Raw genomic sequence first — 18,583 nt, forward strand, 5'->3', positions numbered from 1 at the left:
CCACGCTTACTCAAATTATTATTGTTGAATCCCTACAGCCCATAACTTGCGGGTCACCACTGACCATAAACGTAACTAAAACAGCCACATAAGTACTATGCTATAAAAGCTGTTCAGAGCCTACTAATTATGCATGACTCAACTCCAAAACCTTCACAGTTAAGTTCTCTGATATGCACCATTGCCTTCGATAATTGAGGCTCCTAAAAAATTTAAAGAAGGTCAGATCATCCCTCGATTGGCAGCTCATCTACCACAATTATCATTCATTCAAGACACTGCTGCACTCTGAGGATGCAAGGCCTACCATCTACAATATAGCAGATTCTAAGTACTTTCGAACATAACCTGCCAAAACTAAACTTTTCCTCTTAGATGCAATTACAACGAAACCACGGCAGTTCTGCTACTTTCTTAGGAGTTTGCGGAGATTTGTCATCACATCTAAAACTTTGACAAACTGCTACAAATCTGTGGTGGAGACTAAATTGACTGGCTGCATTACAGCCTGGTATGGAAACACCAATGTTCTTGAATGGAAAATCCGACAAAAAGTAGTGGGTACTTTATCAGTCCATTGCAGTAAAAGCATTCCCCACCACTGAGCACATCTGCATGAAATGCTGTCGCAGGAAAGTAGCATCCATCATCAGGGATTCTCACCACCCAAGGTATTCTCACTTCCTTCTGCTGCCATCAGGATGAAGTTACAGGAGCCTCAGATCTCACATCATCAGGTTCAGGAACAGTTATTACTCCTCAACCATCAGGCTCTTGAACCAAAGGGGATAACTTCACTTAAACTCACTTGCCCCATCAATGAAATGTTCCCACAACCAATGGACTCATTTTCAAGAACATTTTGTCTCATGTTCTCAATATTTATTACTTATTTACTTATTACTACTTTTCTCTTTTTTATATTTACATAGTTTGTTGTCTTCTGCACTCTGGTCGAACGCCCAAATTGGCCTGGTCTTTCATTGATTCTGTTATGGTTATTATTCTATAGATTTATTGAGCTTGTCCACAAGGAAATGAATCTCAGGGTTGTACATGATGACATATATGCCATCATGATCATTATGTGCCGTGTCCTATGATCATAATTATTCTTGACAAATTTTCCAGAAGTAGTAGTTTGCCATTGCCTTCTTCTGAGCAGGTCTTTACAAGACAGGTGACCCCAGCCATTTTCAATACTCTTCAGAGATTGTCTGGTGTCAGTGGTCGCATAACCAGGACATGATATGCACCAGCTGCTCATCCGACCTTCCTCCGCCTGCTCCCGTGGTCCATGAGACCCTGACTGGGGGACCAAGCAGGTGGTACATGTTGCCCAAGGGTGACCTTCAGTCTTGTAGAGCGAAGCAGCATCTTACACCTCCTTTGGTAGAAACGTATCCCCATCCTGCTCCCACATGTACTTCGATAATAAATTTACTTTGAACTTTTTGAACAATAGATACAGGCAGCAGAACTCATGTGAGTTACCCTCCCAATCAGATGACACCCTGATGTGTAAATACTACCATTCCTTGATTTATGAAAGGGATATGTTCTCAGAAAACAGAATCAGGTTTATTATCACTGGCACATGTGGTGAAATTTGTTGTTTTGCAGCAGTACATTGCAATACAATAAATATATACAGTGGATTCTGGTTAATTGGTCTATCAGTTAATCAGGGCAGCTGCTTATTTGGGACAGCTCTAAAAGAACGAAAACTAATCAAGAAAACAGCGGGATTCCCTTCGTTTATTTGGGACGCTATGCCGCTTTATTGGGACAGGAGACTGGTGCCAGCTTTTAACTATCGTCAATCTTGTGAACTTGGGTGGTCAGTAGGCACTACGTTATGCTTAGAAGGAATAGCTTTTAAATAGCATCAGTTGTGAATGTTTATGCTTAAATAGCAGTGCTTTTTGTCAATAATGGCATGAAAAAAGGAATAAGGCAATTCATACCTGTTTTGCTCAGCACAGTTTCAAGCATTCAGGCTTGAAGATGTCAGAAATGGTCGGGAGTGAAAATAAAATGACTTCACTACTTCAACAAGTTAAGAATTTTGAAGATATTCCAGGATGGACACAACAAGCCGCTCACCAGAGGAGCTACCCATCCCTGGACATGGCAGCGTACATTGTATGAATTCCTCCGTCAATAACTATTAGGAACTACACACAGTTTTCTAGTACTAAAGCAGCAATAGCAATATTCTAATTTATTTTGTATTTCATTTAAATACATAATGTGTTACTCAGTTAAACAGTAGTTTGTCTTTTTTATACCTTCCTAACTATTTCCATGAAACTTCGGCTAACTGGGGCAGCCGCTTAATTGGGCCAAAATGTACTGGTTCTGATGTGTCCTAATTAACCAATTAATCCACTGTGTTTAATTTTATTTTTATATATATATATAATTATATACGAGGTGCAAAAAGAGAGGGGAGTAGTGAATTGTCTATTCAGAAATTTGATGGTGGAGGTTGAGTGTGTATCCTCAGGCTCCTGTACCTTTCTCTTGATGAACAATGAAAAGAGGGTATATGCCCAGCGTGATAAGGGTCCTTAATGATGGATGCCACCTTTCTGAGGCATCGCCTTTCGTAGGTGTCCTCGGTGCTGGGGAGACTCATGCCTATGATGGAGCTGGCTGAGTTTGCAACCTTCAGCAGCTTTTTCTGATCCTGTGCAGTGGCCTCTCCATACCAGATGGTAATCTAACCAGTTAGAATGGTCTTCACAGTACCTCTGTAAAAAATTGTGAGTGTCATTGGTGACATACCAATTTTCCTCAAACTCCTATGGCTGCCGCCATGCCTTCTTTATAATTGCATCAATATTTTGAGCCCAGCATAGATCCTCGGAGATATTGGCACCCAGGAACACAAACTTTTCATGAAACTCAAATAAAAGCCACCCATTACACTTCAGCTAGTAAATGTCTAAAGACTTTTTGTTTCACAAAAGTAATGATATATTTATATAAGCAAATATTAACCTGTCATAAGGAATGGACCCAAGTGCAAGACACAGACACTGAAGTATTAGGGATAGGACTGGGATACAGGCTGAGGGCAAGGACATGGACACAAAAACCGGGAACCCGGAACAGGGCTGGACAAGAGAGCTAGGAGCCCGGGCTTGGACTCCGAGCCAGAGACTGGACAAGGACCCAGTACCTGGGTCTTGCCTCTGGCTCGGACCCCAGAACTAGGCAAGGACGAGGCTTGGCAGGCAGGCAGACAAGGCTGGAGTCTTCAGGCTTGAGGCTAGAGGCGAGGCTTGGCAAGAGGCAAGAGGCTGGAGACGAGGCTTGGCAGGCAGGCAGGACGAGGCTGGAGTCTTCAGGCTTGAGGCTAGAGGCTAGAGACAAGGCTTGGTAGGAGGCTTGAGGCTAGGCAGGAGGCTGGAGTCTTCAGGCTTGAGGCTAGGCAGGCTCCACCTGGGCAGGGTGCGGTTCTCCTGCGCAGGGCAGGGTTCTCCACCCGATGGAGGCAAGGGACAGGAAGGGACAGAACCAACTGCAGGTAATGGTAAGATGGCCTGGCTTACCTGACGGAGGCAAGGGACTGGAAGGGAGCTAGGTATGGGGTGGCTCCAGGACAAGACAGCAAGACAAGGCAAGGCTTCAGGCAATGCAAGGCAAGACAGAACTTCAGGCAAGGCGAGAGTTACCGGCAAGACAAGGCAGGGCTTCAGGCTTGCAAGGCGAAACGAGAACTTCAGGCGAGGCGAGAGTTACCAGCAAGACAAGGCAGGGCTTCAGGCCAGGAACAGAAGGCAGGGGAAGGGATACAAGGAGTAAGGACAAGAACAATCCAGCAGCCACACCCTGGTCTCTGAAGGTATTTATGCAGCCAGCCCCAACGAGCATCAGCTGCCTCAATTAGAGCTCAACAAGAACAGAAACAGGGTAGACAGGAAAACCTGGAGCAAGGGTCGATGGACTAGACCGTGAACCGGAATAGAGACTTCACGGACCTGACCATGACATAACCACATAATTGCCCATATACTCTTTAGGACATAATGCAAAAATGCTTTTACAAATCTTAACTTTACTCCATGAAATTGAATAATTAGTGACTGTTATCAGAATTATTAACCCAAAGCATCAGTTTACCTTAGCAAGATGTATCTGCAACTTATTTTTGGCATCACTGGTCTCTGAGATGCGGTTTGTCAGTGATACATTTAGAGCATTGAACTGGTTCCACATCTCACTGGCTGTTGAATTTAGGAGATTTTCTATATCATCCCGAACTTTAGCAGAAGAGACCCGTTCACTCTGTGATCGCAAAATGTTATTATCTGTGAATTTGGCCCAAGACTCTGGAACTGAAATTCTGTTTGAAATAAAAACACATTAAAATGACTGCAAGTAGATTCTACCTATTGATCTTTATTGGTTACTAGAAACTCACCAATCACTTAGAACACCAATCTTTGTCAATTCTTTGTATTTTGCTTCCAAAGATTTTTTCCATCTTACTGTATAATCTTTGCTGTTATCATAGGTGAACAGCTTACTATCGTTGGATTCCTAATATTACATATTTTGAAGAAATTTTAAGATAATTTTTTAAATCTCATTGTTAAATTATTATGATAATGAATTAAGATGCATTAGATTTTGCATTAAGAGCTGAACATGACTCACTGCTATTATGCAGTAAATCAGATAAAAATATTGATAGAAGCACAGGAACCAAGGAGCTGCTTATCAAATTTCCCCGCTCCTTCCCTTCCTTTTCCAGTCAATTTGATTGAATTCTCCCTATTCTTTCACACTAATGTTCTCTTTGAGATATTTGTCCATGGTCAGTTACAAAGAGATGTTATGGTTACAAGAATACAAGTGAATATTCTTTCTGCTAGTCATCATAAAATGTATGCATTTTGGTGCTTAGGTGCCACAAATGTACAGTCATGCAAAAATTCGTAGTTAAGTTTATCCAAAAAAGAAAATGGAATTTATTTAGTAAAGAAGGTAACAACTCAGTAACTCAAAATTATTGCTTTATCTTACGTAGCATCTACACGATCCAGCCCTCTGTAGTAACCGATGCCATCAGATGTGTTTCGTAGTTGGTGACACTTTCCATCAATTCTGTAAGCTACGTTTTTATCATTGATATCCTGCTCCAGCTCATGCTGGGCATTTCTATTCGATCTGCAAAAATGAGCAACCTTGTTGTTTCAGTAAAAATTGAAATTGGGAAAAATTTTACCAAAGCAAAATACCACCGATGCTGAACTCTGTAATAAAACAGTAAAATTCAGCATGTAATAGTAGCATGTAACATTCGCCAGGTCAAAAATGGCGTTAATGATTCAAGATGATGACATTTTATCAGTATGATCCATTTAACTCCAATAGATTTCAGTGAAAGTAAGCATCAGGTGCTTTCTACAGTCGGAAATGGATCCACAGCTGCCTTATGCACAATTTTAGCCTACCTCAGTTTACAGTCATAAAAGATGCAAGATTTCCTACTTTTCTATGAAAATTAAAAAAAAAACTTGGAAGTATTGGAAATAAAAGTAGAAATTCCAGAAGGACTCAACAGGTGAGATGGAGTTAACCTTCCAAAACAAGTTATATTTGACAATCTGCCTGGACTTGGTGCCTGTGGGCCATGACCATCCGCATTTCTCCGGGAGGGGTGCAAACTGCTAAATCCTTCAGCCCATGCAGTGCAGCTGTGAGGCCAGTGTTCAGTAAACCTCAGGCAGTGTGCTGCTGAGCATCTCTTCTGCCAAAGCTGAAGAATTCTCTAATGATTTATAAAATGTTGCAGATAAATTTGCCACAACTTAAACAAACTGTCAAAAGTTATTTAAAACAACTTTTAACATACGAAGAAATGGTTAGAAATAAAACAAAAGCTCTTCAACTCAAACTCCAGATTTGGACTTCACCCAAACCAGTGGGGACTCTGTTCCCATACCAGATCAGAAGATCAACCTTTTCCCAACAAAAGTAAGCCCCTAGAAATTGTTACTTAATTCATCACCCCTTGAAGGCAATTACTGGTGTTCATCAGCCCACAGCTAAGTCTTAGTCTTAAGTAGACATGACCAATTGACTTCAAAAGTGCTAGCCATAGTCAACATGTTCAATCTGCTATTACAGCAGAAGATCTGTCAGCAGAACAAAAAAAATGACTGAGCTAAAATGTTTCTGTCTGTATAGATGGGGCCTTACGTACTGAATATTTTCATCAGTCTCTGATTTTGCTTTATGCATGTCCACAAATTTGAATACAATAGCAAACTGCAGACATTGGATATTGTGTTTTGATGGTGACACTTGGACAAAAATAATAAAATATAATATGACATATCTGCATAAACTAATTTGTATGATAGTACAATAGGCATATTGATTATGACCAATCTCAACTTCAGACAGCTTCTCTAATCTGACAATTTTTGATTTCATATATCTGGAGTCAGCCAACAGGCACCAGATTACTCTTGATACAGATGGTTGTTGTCTCTGTTACGGAAAAAAAAACTGTAGCGAGTCTTAATGTTAATCCTTTTATTGCCTCTTAGGTACTCTCTCATCTTGTACAATTTCCCCATAAATCAGACTAGATAGACATTAAATTTATCATTCACAGAGGAAAATTCACTTTTACCCAATTGATTTCAAATGATCATAAACCTCAGCCTCTTGGGGAAATCTATAATTTTATTAAAGATTTATAATTTTAATTAGGCCATCAGATCATACTTGTCTGATACATAATTGTAGTTATCAGGCTGAAAGGATTCTTATGTTGAAATTAGGCTTCCATGTTTTACAAAAGGGGTTGTGGAAATAGATAAAATATTGAAAAAACAACTGATTGACAATTCCTACTCCCCAACACTCAAAAGAACATTAAAATGACAAGAACTCCATAAGTATCCCACCATCATTTCATCCAAGTGGTAGACTTGTAGAATCATTCACTGAGTTAAACCTTACAATTCAGCCTGTATGTATCTACGGTCATTCAATTATTTTATCCGTTCCTTGGACATTATAATGGAGCTACTGGAAAATTCAATTTTAGTGACATAGGCTTCTGCACATAAATATCTTCATTGGACCACTGTATTAATATTTGAAAGGAATCATTGATGTAATGTAATCTATATAGAGCTATTTAAATTGTGGGAAGGCAGTTTTCAGTGAGTATTTAAACTCTATAACTTTACTGTAATTTCACAGTGGGCCTCAGAGATCTAATTAGTTATTAGTCCAAGATGATAGGGTAGAACCCTGGAATTTACTTGGTAAAATGGCTTCCCTAATATAACACTACTGCATTCACAACAACATTAAACTTTAGTGTTGGTAAACTTCACTGCCCAATCCTGTTAACCTAAGCATATAAAATATAAAAATGACATGTAGTGCACTTAACTCTATTCAGTATACAGAATTCAGTTTGACACTGGCTCTCTTTTTTCCATAACATTGCAGCTCTGAGATCATTCCTGAAAGTTTTTAATCAATAGTTTGGACTGTCATTTGAATTATTACTCTTACGCAAGTTGGGCAATTGCCCTGTCCAAGTGTTTTCTCATTCTTCCTTGACAGGACTTGATACAATCAACTTCCTGCAAAAAATAAAGCAAATATTATTCAAGGATCATACCAGAATATATCTGTAACAAATAAAGTCTAGAGTTCTTGAGAGTTACTAACCTTTAGCAATTGCCTCTCTACATCATCGTGAACGAGGTCTATACCCATCCTTTTCTCTCTTTGATATAGGCACTCCTGTGCCACCTGTTCCATTAATAATTTACGTATAAATCAAGAACAATGTGTAAAACAAGTGGATCAGAAGCAAGACATTATGTGGCAGTTGATTTTTTATCATGTTGAACCATTACAGATTCCATTTAATTTCATACAGATTATTCAATTTTAACACAACCATTCGAAAAATAATTCAAAAATCAGGAAAACCTGAAGAATGGATTTTTAAAAAATGACCACAAAGAAGTTTGATTATTTTTCTGAAGGCAAGACAGTCACAGAGCCCTGAGGTTGTACAACACAAAAAATGGGTCCTTTGACCACTATGTCCGGCTGAGAGTTCACCCATCTACGCAAACAATTTGCCCATATTAAGCTTGTGCCTTGCACAGTTAAAATGCCTGTCTGAACCTCTCGCTGAAATGTGGTGATTGTATGTGACTTCATCATCTCTTGCGTCCCCAAGTCCACATATTAGCCATGCTGTGTAAAAAATAATCCTCTCAAGTCCCTTATAAGATTTCTTCCTCTCATTTTAACATATGTCCCCTTGTTTGTAATACCCCTGCCATGGGAAGGGAAGATTATTTTAGCTGAATCCCACAAAGTGCAATTAAATGGAATGGCTTTGCCCTTTCCTCAAAGATGAGATTCTACTTTATCCTGTAGTGAAAGGAAAAGGAAAATCAAATAAACCTGTTCTCTTTACTGTGCTGCAAAATAGGACAGTGGAGTTTCATCTTTCAAGAGGGTGAACTCTCGCAAGCCATGAGGCCCTACATAGTAAGGCTCTGAAAACTTGTGCCAACCAACTGGCTTCAGTGTTCAAGGACATCTTCAATCTCTCACTGCTGCAATCGGTGGTTCCCAACTGCTTCAAAAGGGCGACAATCATACTGGTACCTAAGAAGAGCAGGGTGACCTGCTTCAATGACTATCGCCCAGTAGCATTCATATCTACTGTGATGAAGTGCTTTGAAGGGTTGGTCATGACTAGAATCAAGTCCTGCCTAAGCAAGGACCTGGGCCTGCTGCAATTTGCCTGTCACTACAATATGATGCAATCTCACTGGCTCTCCATTCACCCTTGGATCATCTGAACAACAGTAATACCTACTTCAGGCTGCTGTTTATTGATTATAGCCCAGTGTTCAAAACAATCACACCCTCAGTTCTAATTAACAAGCTCCAGAACCTGGACATCTGTACTCTCCTCCGCAAATGGATTTTTTCTTCTCCACTTGGAGACCACAGTTTGAGTGGATCAGAAATAACATCTCCTTCTCACTATCAACAGTGGCACACCTCGAAGATGTGTGATTTGCCCTCTGCTCTACTTTCTCTACACCCACGGCTGTGTGAGTAGGCACGGCTTAAGTGCCATCTATAAATCTGCCAATGACACAACTATTGTTGCCAAAGCTACAGATGGTGATGAGAAGGTACGCAGGAGCGAGATAGATCAACTGGTTGAATTGTTCAACAGCTTTGCACTCTACATTTGTAAGACCAAGGAATTGGTTGTGGACTTCAGAAACAGAGCGCTCACCAGTCCTCATCAAGAGATTAACAGTGGAAAGTTTGAGTAGTTGCAAATTCGTGGGTGCAACATCTCTGACAATCAATCCTGGGCCCAACTTATTGACACAATTACCAAGAAGACATGACATAGTTTATATTTCATTAGGAGTTTGAGGAGAATTGGTATGTCATCAAAGTCACTCGCAAATTTCTACAGATGTACCATGGAGAGCATTCTGAATGGTTGCATCACCATCTAGTGTGGAGGGGCCTCTGCACAGGATCAGAAAAATCTGCAGGAAGTTGTAAATTCAGCCAACTCTGTCATGGGCATTAGTCGCTCCCCTTCAAGGACACCTTCAAAAGGCAATCCCTCAAAAAGGTGGCATCCATCATTAAGGACCCCCATCACTCAGGACCTGCCCTCTTTTCATTGCTACTGTTAAGGAGGAGGTACAGGATCCTGAAGACACACACTCAACATTTCAGGAACAGCTTCTCCTCCTCTGCCATTAGACGTCTGAATGGACAATGGATCCATGAACACTACCTCACTATATTCTCCTCTCTTTTTGCACGACTTATTTAATTGTTTTTATATATACTTCTTATTGTAATTTATAGTATTTTTTATGCATGCAATGTACTGCTTCCGCAAAACAACTAATTTCATGAGATGTGCCTGTGATGTTAAACCTGATTCTGATTAAGTTGGGTTATTGGTTTTCGGACAAGTATCCTACTTCACAATTGATAAGCCTACAAGAGGTGTAGGTATGAGGGGAATGTGACAAGTCATTGTGTGGTGGTGATCCTGATTTCAAGGTAGACTGACTTCAAGGCAGGGGGTAGGAGGTTGTAACAACTACACCTGAGGGCCTTGCTTGCAATGAAAAAGTTTGAAGGTGGTCAGAGAGACCTAACTAAATGTACAGGATTGATCAAAGGTGAGGAAGTCTTGTCCAACAAGAGTAATTGTGAGGTTTAACGGTGCTTGTGGGTGAGAGCAGATGGTGATGGTGAAGGGGAAATATTGTTATGTTGCCCAATGGAGTTGGAGGTAGCTCCTCGCTTCTTGCTGGCCTTTAAGCAGTAATGTCAAAACATTCACCTCATGAAGCCAGTCCTTGTCTTTGACTTTTATCTGCCAAGTTTCTGAGGTCTGTGCCCCTTGGATACTTGTGGTTAAAGTAGACTGACTGTGAAAATGAATCCAGCTTATTTCCTTCAGGCAGAGTTCTTACTCGACCATTCATACCTCTCTGCTAAAACTGGTTTCCACTCAGGTTCAGCTCCTGTTCAGTTTTTACTTCTGACACAATCCCCACCCAAATAGCTATTAAGCCAATTAAATCAAGTGACTATTTTGTATGAATACTTATGAATTTTAATACGACCAAAAGAAGTGTCATAAATCAGTAACACGAAGCATTAAAGGTGAAATGCTTTGGATTTATCCCAATAACAACCAAGGCGAACCTCCTTCCCAACTGTATCAACAATCTTCAACACATTAGCATCATACTGTGAGAGATTAGACTGTGAGGAAATAATTGGAATGAAATGCATTTCAACTCTACTTTCCACTGATCAATAGACTTCTGTAGCTGAACAGGTAAAAATCAAGGAAAGTTATACCCGTTATTCTTTAAATAATTAAAATATCCTTAAAACAATTCTTTTTTGAATGCATGAACATCGACTTCTCTAACTTCCGCTAATGCCCCACCTCCCCCTCGTACCCCATCCGTTATTTATTTTTATACACACATTCTTTCTCTCACTCTCCTTTTTCTCCCTCTGTCCCTCTGACTATACCCCTTGCCCATCCTCTGGTTCCCCACCCCCCCTTGTCTTTCTCCCCTGACCTCCTGTCTCATGATCCTCTCATATCCCTTTTGCCAATCACCTGTCCAGCTCTTAGCTCCATCCCTCCCCCTCCTGTCTTCTCCTATCATTTTGGATCTCCCCCTCCCCCTCCCACTTTCAAATCTCTTACTCACTCTTCCTTCAGTTAGTCCTGACAAAGGGTCTCAGCCCAAAACGTAGACTGTACCTCTTCCTAGAGATGCTGCCTGGCCTGCTGCGTTCACCAGCAACTTTGATGTGTGTTGCTTGAATTTCCAGCATCTGCAGAATTCCTGTTGTTTACCTTTTTTGAATGCAGTTATTTTTTAGTCAGTGTACCTGACATTATCTATAAATATATCAGACATTGTATATTACTGAGCATTAAGAGATCAAAAAAATTAACTATCAGGGAGCATTTTACCTGTAGAGGACCTTCTGTTTCTATCAGGGCTCGTTCCAGTCGCTTCTTGGCCTGTATAAGAGCGTTAGTCTCTCCAATTATCTGCTCAGCCTCATGATCTAATTCAGATTTCCAAAACATAATGTCATTGACACGTTCTCCCAAATTTTTGTTGGTTTCAAACTGTGTTTTCTTTGTAACATTGTCCTTGTTCTGGAGCAGACGAGCAGTGTCAATCCTTAGTCTCTCTGCAATATGTCTGGTGGCCTCCGACTCCTTGTAATTGAACTGATTGAATTCATGCCAATCCTGGGGAGTGTACCTGGTAATTAGTGCTGTTCTGTTTGATGGTAAATGTGCACTTTTGGCTTCAACAGGTCCAGGGTCATTCACAGAAATAGAGCCTAGATTAGGAGCAATGCTCGCTACCTTATAGTAAGTACTAGGCCTCCAAGGCATCATTAAGCTGTGTTTATACCCATTAAAAGGATAGTGCCCCTTGTAACTTGATGCCATTGTTGAAATTGCTGGCAGAAAGTTAGCAGTAGCTGGCCTAGGACGAGTGTAAGTAGCGGTCATGCTGGTTCTAAAAGTTCAATGAAGCCTGTTCCAATGAAGTACACAAATTATTATTTCTTAAAACACATTTTAAAATTTTTTCTCAGGACAACACTGTATAACATGTGTATACATTATACAGGAAATGACTTGCCCTGTGTTTCCAGTACAGAATTACTTTGAAAGGGTAAAAGAAAGTTCATTGCAGCTAAGTTCATCTTCTTCAAATACAACAACAGATTTTTTAAAATATATATTTTCGCTGGATTATTACATTTTATTTAGATTCATGAATTTGTTGTTCTTCTTACCATTCCTAACCATCTACTCCCCTTTAAATTAAATGATACTTGTTGGAAGTAGCATTAATACCATCTGTAAGGTATTTAATATTTCAGCAATATTATAAATACATTGTTTGATTAAGCATTCTTTGCTGTTTATATAATTTTTTACAGTGATATGTAAAAATACATGATTGGTGCATGTCATTATGCCACCATATCATATATGCACGCTTCACTGATGTAAAGAACGAAGTAGACCCACTATTTCTGGTTCTGCATGTTTTTCTTTTGTTTGGTTTTATGTTTTGGCGTTATAAAACATAACATACCTCAAGAGTCCTAGTGCAGGTTTCCCTAAAGTTTAACTTGAAGGTGGAGTCAGTATCAAGGAAGACAAATGCAATGGAGGCATTCATTTTGAGAGGACTAGAATATAAAAGCAAAGGCTTAATGCTGAGGTTTTATCGGCACTGGTCCAACCACACTGCAGTACTGTGAGCAGTTTCGGGCCACGTAACTAAGGAAGGATGTGCTGACATTGGAGAAGGGCCAGAGGTTTACGCGAGAAAGATCACGAGGAATGAAACAGTTCGTGCATGAGGAGTATTTGATGGCTCTAGGCCTATAGTCGAATTGAGAAGAATTGAGATATCAAACCTCATTCTTTTCCTGCTGATACCGATAACCATACATCTCTGTTAAATACTTATCTGAGGACATTTGATATTTACAAGAATTTCACCTCAAAAACTGAGAACTAAAGAGGCCAGCAAGGTATTTGCTGAACTGCAGCAGAAAATATAGTGTGCAAATGCCAGCTGTACCTCTTCCTATAGATGCTGCCTGGCCTGCTGCGTTCACCAGCAACTATCATGTGTGTTGCTTGAAATTCCAGCATCTGCAGATTTCCTCGTGTTTGCGTGCGCAAGACTATTTTGTGAAGCAGTTAATTTTAACTAGTATTATAATTAGCTGCCATTATATTACTGCACCGTTAGATATCAAAGTTACTGGCTGACAGAGGAGGAGGAGGAGGAGGAGGAGGGAAGTGAGAGACTCTAAGGATCTTTTAATAATAAAATACTGTTTATTGTTGTAAATCAATGAATTTAAAATTTTAATTCCCTCTAAGCAGCTTTTAATTTCAGAGAACTTACATGGTTTAAATTAAGTCATTTGCTGCTGATTTACAATTGGTTGATGGTATTAATGCTACTCCTAGCAAGATAATATCTAACTTAAAATGTAAAAGATTATTGGGAATGGTTATAGAAATGGTGAAACCAACTGTGAATTCAAATAACAACCCAAGGAACCAAAGTTGTGAATAATAACCTAAATAAAATGTTATAATCTAAATAAAGCATTTTAAAAGTTCAGAATTATGTACCTTCCATCTAGCAATATCTGAGGTATTATTTCAATTGCATTTACAGAAGGTACTGGATAAATCATTAAGAGGGAAAATCAGCTATGTTATCCCCAGCAATCTTTACTTATGTGTTACCGATTAGACTAGTTAATGAGAATGGTGACTTTGGATTGATCTCAGTGCTCTTCCCTCTGGAGGGTCATGTAACTGCTGTTCATGGACTAATCATCAAGTAGAGAAAAAGTATAGTCTTTCTCTATTTGTTCTCTAGGCAGAAGAAGTTTGGATCACTATTTTACAAATTCAGTTTTCATAGATAGGCAATGTCAAGTATTGTGTTACTGTTGGTATCGAGTTACTGTTGTTAGAATGCAGGCACAGATGAAATGGCTGCATGGTCTCCAAACAGTAAACGTTTTGGCAAGTAATGCATTTAAAAATTCGGCCCTGCCATCTCTTGATTTCATATGTGATATCCAATCGCGAAATTCATGTGGAGAGTGAAAACAGTTAACCTTTCCAAAAGATGAGGATAAAGATGAAGCAACTTTTATCAGTTCAGATGGAAATCATCATGAGACATTTGCTCTGCTTCTCTGTATGCAGATCCTACCTGACTTGCTAAGTACTTTTATCATTTTCAGTAATTGTATTAAATTCCTATTATCTGTAGCATTTTGCTGCAGATTGTGAATTTTTTAAATATAAAAGCAGGCATGGGCCTCTATTCAGTGGGATTGTATGCCAGTACTTATATTCTGAATACTTACACAATTTAAAGTAAGTACTTTGGTATTGATTTAGACCATAAGACACAGGAGTATAGTAAGGCCATTTGGCCCATCGAGTCTGCTTTGCCATTCGTTCATAGCTGATTTATATTCTCCGTTAACTCTATTCTCCTCCCTTCTCCCTGTAATAATTAAGGCCCTTATCAATCTCCACTTTACATATGGCCAACAACTTATCTCCTCAGCCATCTGTGGTAATGAGTTCCCCAGGTTCACTACACTCTGGCTGAAGAAATCCCTTCTCGTCTCCGTTCTAAATGGATGAGAGTGTGCCTCAAGTACTCGACTAGACTCTCCCGCTATCAGGAGTTTGAAGAGATTTGGTTTGTCACCTAAAACACTTGAAAACTTCTATAGATGTACCATGGAAGCATTCTGACAGGCCTCATCACTGTCTGGTTTGGTGGGGGGGGGGGTGCGGCAGGGGTGTTACTGCACAGGACTGAAAGAAGCTACAGAAATTTGTAAAATTAACCAGCTCCATCTTGGGTACTAGTCTCCGTAATATCCAAAACATTTTCAAGAAGCGGTGCCTCAGAAAGTTGACTTCCATTATTAAAGACCCTCCTCAGCCAGGCCATGCCTTCTTTTCACTGTTACCATCAGGTAGGAGGTACAGAAGCCTGAGGGCACACACTCAGCGATTCAGGAACAGCTTCTTTCCCTCTGTCATAACATTACCAAATTGGCAATGAACCCATGATACTACTCACCTTTTAAAATATATATTATTTCTGTTTTTGCACTATTTTAAACCTATTCAATGTTCCTATATATACTTACTGCAATTGACTTGTTTATTTTTTTTCTTTCTATATTATCATGTATTGCATTGTACTGCTGCTACGTTAACTAATTTCACGACACATGCCGGTGATAATAAACCTGATTCTGATTCTTATCCCAGAACCATCTTTTTGTGACAGGGTACATATTCACCTGCAGCTCATTGGTATGATTTTCTAATTTGTAAGAATTGTACTTGAGGTTGGAAATTCTTTATATTCCTTGAAATAAATGTGTCCTATTTAAAATAAAATAGCTGTGTTAATCTGCTCTGTAGCTGAAAGTACTCTCGGGATAGAGGACTATTGACAGCTAAACTTCCTCAGAAAAAAAGACTAAAGAAGTGAAGAAAATTAGGCTTTGAATTTTAAGTTAATATAGTATACTCTCTCTAAAGAGAGTGGACTCATTGATACATATAACTATAAGCATTAAGGTCTTGTCTCAAGTTTAAGACTCTAGAACAGGTATATTCAATATCATCACAAGGATATTTGAAGATCAACATCCAAGACTTGGCATCCTGCTTTCCTATATGCTTTGAGACCAGGACTGCCTACAGAAGGCACTACAAAGCAATGGGAATATACTACCGACACTGTCTGCAACATTCCTAACATCTTGGGCTTGGCACATCACTTGCATGTTCAACACCAAATTCCTGAAACAAACACTATTCCAAAATGTCTTGGGAGGAAATTATCAGGTGAACCAAGAGAAAGATTCAAGGATATGTTCAGAGGTTGCTTGAAAAAGTGCAATACCCCTATTTGGCCTGAGATTATTCAAAGGAGAAGAGGCATTGAAAATGGTATTGAGAACCTCCTAGCCTTGCATCAGGGGCACAACTCAAGGGGGGGGGGTCATGTAAATAATGGAAGGAATAGATCAGATCTCCTCACAATTTACCAGTCACGTCATTCATCTCCTGCCCCCATCTGTGGAAAAGTCTCTGGTTCCTATAATAGCCTAATCTGTCACTTCAGAACCCTCAAAGTTGGAATGAATGAAAGCAAGTTATTCTGCATCCCATGGGACTGCCTGAGAAGTCTCTTCCTGACTGTTGCACATTCTTAACTTTAGTTCTTTCACATTTCTGCTGTGTCTTATTAATTGATGAAAATAACTGAGCAGTTTAATAGTTTTCATTCTACTATGCACCCCCGAAAAAAACAAAGAAATACTCTTCAAAGAATCGTTCACAAACTCTTAAAATGTTCCAGGTTAAAATGTACATCTACGATTTTAAAAATTAAATTGCACATAAAAAACTACTTTCTACTCATTATGAAAAGTTACGCTGTTATTCATCGTAACTAACTGGCCCTATTGAAAATTCCATTACATTATACCACCTTTTAACACAGAAAAGTATCATGATTATCTACCTTTAAAAGTATCTACTTTTAAAAACCTGGTTAATTTTCATGCATTTTCTGAACGTCAATTACTCAATTCTTCAAAAGATTGTGGATTTAACTTATGTACCAGCCCTTTTAAAACAAAATATTTTAATGCATTACAGAAATGCAAATTATCGATGAATTAGTTTCTAATTCTTTTCTTAGCAAGACACACTACAATTCAAAATATTATGTGTTTTACCGACCAGATAATAGGATTTTTTTCCCTCTGGTATGACAATGCCGTCTTCACTCTGTTAGAGGTGCAGCTTTGCTGAACTTTAACAATACTGTAGCTGCAAACCCGCAGCCGGAGTTGGATATGTTGATTGATTGACACTAGTGTCTGCGACCTGGCGACAGAATCTCGGGTTGGGTGCGCGTCAATTCGCTCTAATTAGCAAATGAGCGTGCGGCAGGGGCGGGACTTAGTCTACGGGTCAATCTGCGCTGTGTGTACGGAAACCCTGGAGCACCGTTGCTATGGACGCCGTGAGTTGGCAACGACCTCCCCGGGAGGACAGAGACCTGCAGATAGAATGGGCCATGAGGATGAAAGGAGACTTGCTGCCAGGTAAACAAGTCTACACGAGCTGGGAGAGAAATACCTAACAGTTAGCATGCATCAGTGTTTCCACTGATGAACCATAAACTTAATATTGAAATGCGTTAACATTCGAAGTGTCAAATTCAAACGAGTTCTTAACTTTCGTTCTACTGCAAAGTTTAACACACAAATCATTAATAGAAAGATCTATATTATTGCAACGTCTTTAGGACATCCCAACCCATTTTTATAGCTACTGGATATTTTTTGAAGTGTTGCTACTGCTGTGATGCAGAAAATGCAGCCGTTAAGTTGTTTACACTTCTACAATACAGAAACAGACCCTTTGCCCCTCATGTTCGAGCTGACGATCAATCAACTAACTAATCCCATTTAACGGCACTTGGTTCACACCCTTCAAAGCCTTGGCAGTTCTAGAGTTTATCTAGATATATTTTTTTGAATGTTGCAAAAGTATGTGCCTCCACCATCAACACAGGGACGGCATTCTAGATTCCATATGCCCTTCTGGTAGAAAAAGTTCTTTCTCAGATCCCTTCTAATTCCCTTACCCCTTACACCAAGTCTCTGCCCTGTATTTCTGATCTCGATAATTCAATATATCCCTGTCAGGGTCCCTTCGGTCTCCTCCACTCAGTGGAAAACAAACCCAGTCTATCCAGTCTTTCCTCAGTATAATAGTTGCCAGGAAATCCATTTTAGTGATGTTCATTGAGGGAAGAATATTGGTCTTAACTTCAAAGTGAGTAAACAGTCTTGTTACGTTTGCTCTTAGTTAAGACAAACAGTTTGGGTAAACACTAGAAAATTTTATTTACAGAAGCAGTTTTAGCTCCACACTGAGGGTGCAACCAGCTCACCAAGGTCATTTCCCGTTTTGAGGTGAACAGCCCACATTGCACACTAGGAACTGAAGTTCTTTATTATGCACAGACATAATAACACATCTTCTCCCTGAAAAGAAAAACAAACACAATACTATGTCCGTCCTCTTAAACCTGCTAGGAACAATAATCCTTTCCAACAAAGATTATCTTCAATTGTAATGAGTAAATACAGCCCATTATTCACCCAGTAACTTTCAATCAGTCCCCAAGGTTGTTTAATTATCTGTTTTGGTCTATTATTTGCTTCCACAGAAGCATTGTTTTCATCTGCTGTGTTAATATTAGTGTCTTTCTGAGAACTCTGATCAACATATTCTTTTTTTACATCGGCTGGCCCTTTTGGTGTGCTGACAGGTGACACGTCACAGCTATGGGTTAGAGCTTGTGGC

General features: G+C 39.5%; 1 protein-coding gene across 2 annotated transcripts in view; it reads right to left on the bottom strand.

Moving 5' to 3' along the window:
* tekt3 (tektin 3) overlaps window positions 1-17,061 on the bottom strand; it is a 31,698-nt gene extending 14,637 nt beyond the window's left edge. The window contains exons 1-6 of one of the 2 annotated variants that reach the window (XM_063030769.1): window positions 16,946-17,061; window positions 11,564-12,146; window positions 7,714-7,797; window positions 7,555-7,625; window positions 5,038-5,181; window positions 4,132-4,354 (exon numbers count right to left, since the gene is read on the bottom strand). In XM_063030769.1, the coding sequence (XP_062886839.1) occupies window positions 4,132-4,354; window positions 5,038-5,181; window positions 7,555-7,625; window positions 7,714-7,797; window positions 11,564-12,121 (1,080 nt within the window). In that variant the 5' untranslated portion in view covers window positions 12,122-12,146; window positions 16,946-17,061. Of the gene's footprint in view, window positions 1-4,131; window positions 4,355-5,037; window positions 5,182-7,554; window positions 7,626-7,713; window positions 7,798-11,563; window positions 12,147-13,211; window positions 13,317-16,945 lie in introns of those variants that run through there. The other variant, XM_063030768.1, reaches the window with a different exon arrangement.
* Window positions 17,062-18,583: the final 1,522 nt, after the last annotated feature.

Source organism: Mobula hypostoma, chromosome 22 (assembly GCF_963921235.1).
Source record: "Mobula hypostoma chromosome 22, sMobHyp1.1, whole genome shotgun sequence".
In the NCBI taxonomy this organism is placed as follows: domain Eukaryota; kingdom Metazoa; phylum Chordata; class Chondrichthyes; order Myliobatiformes; family Myliobatidae; genus Mobula; species Mobula hypostoma.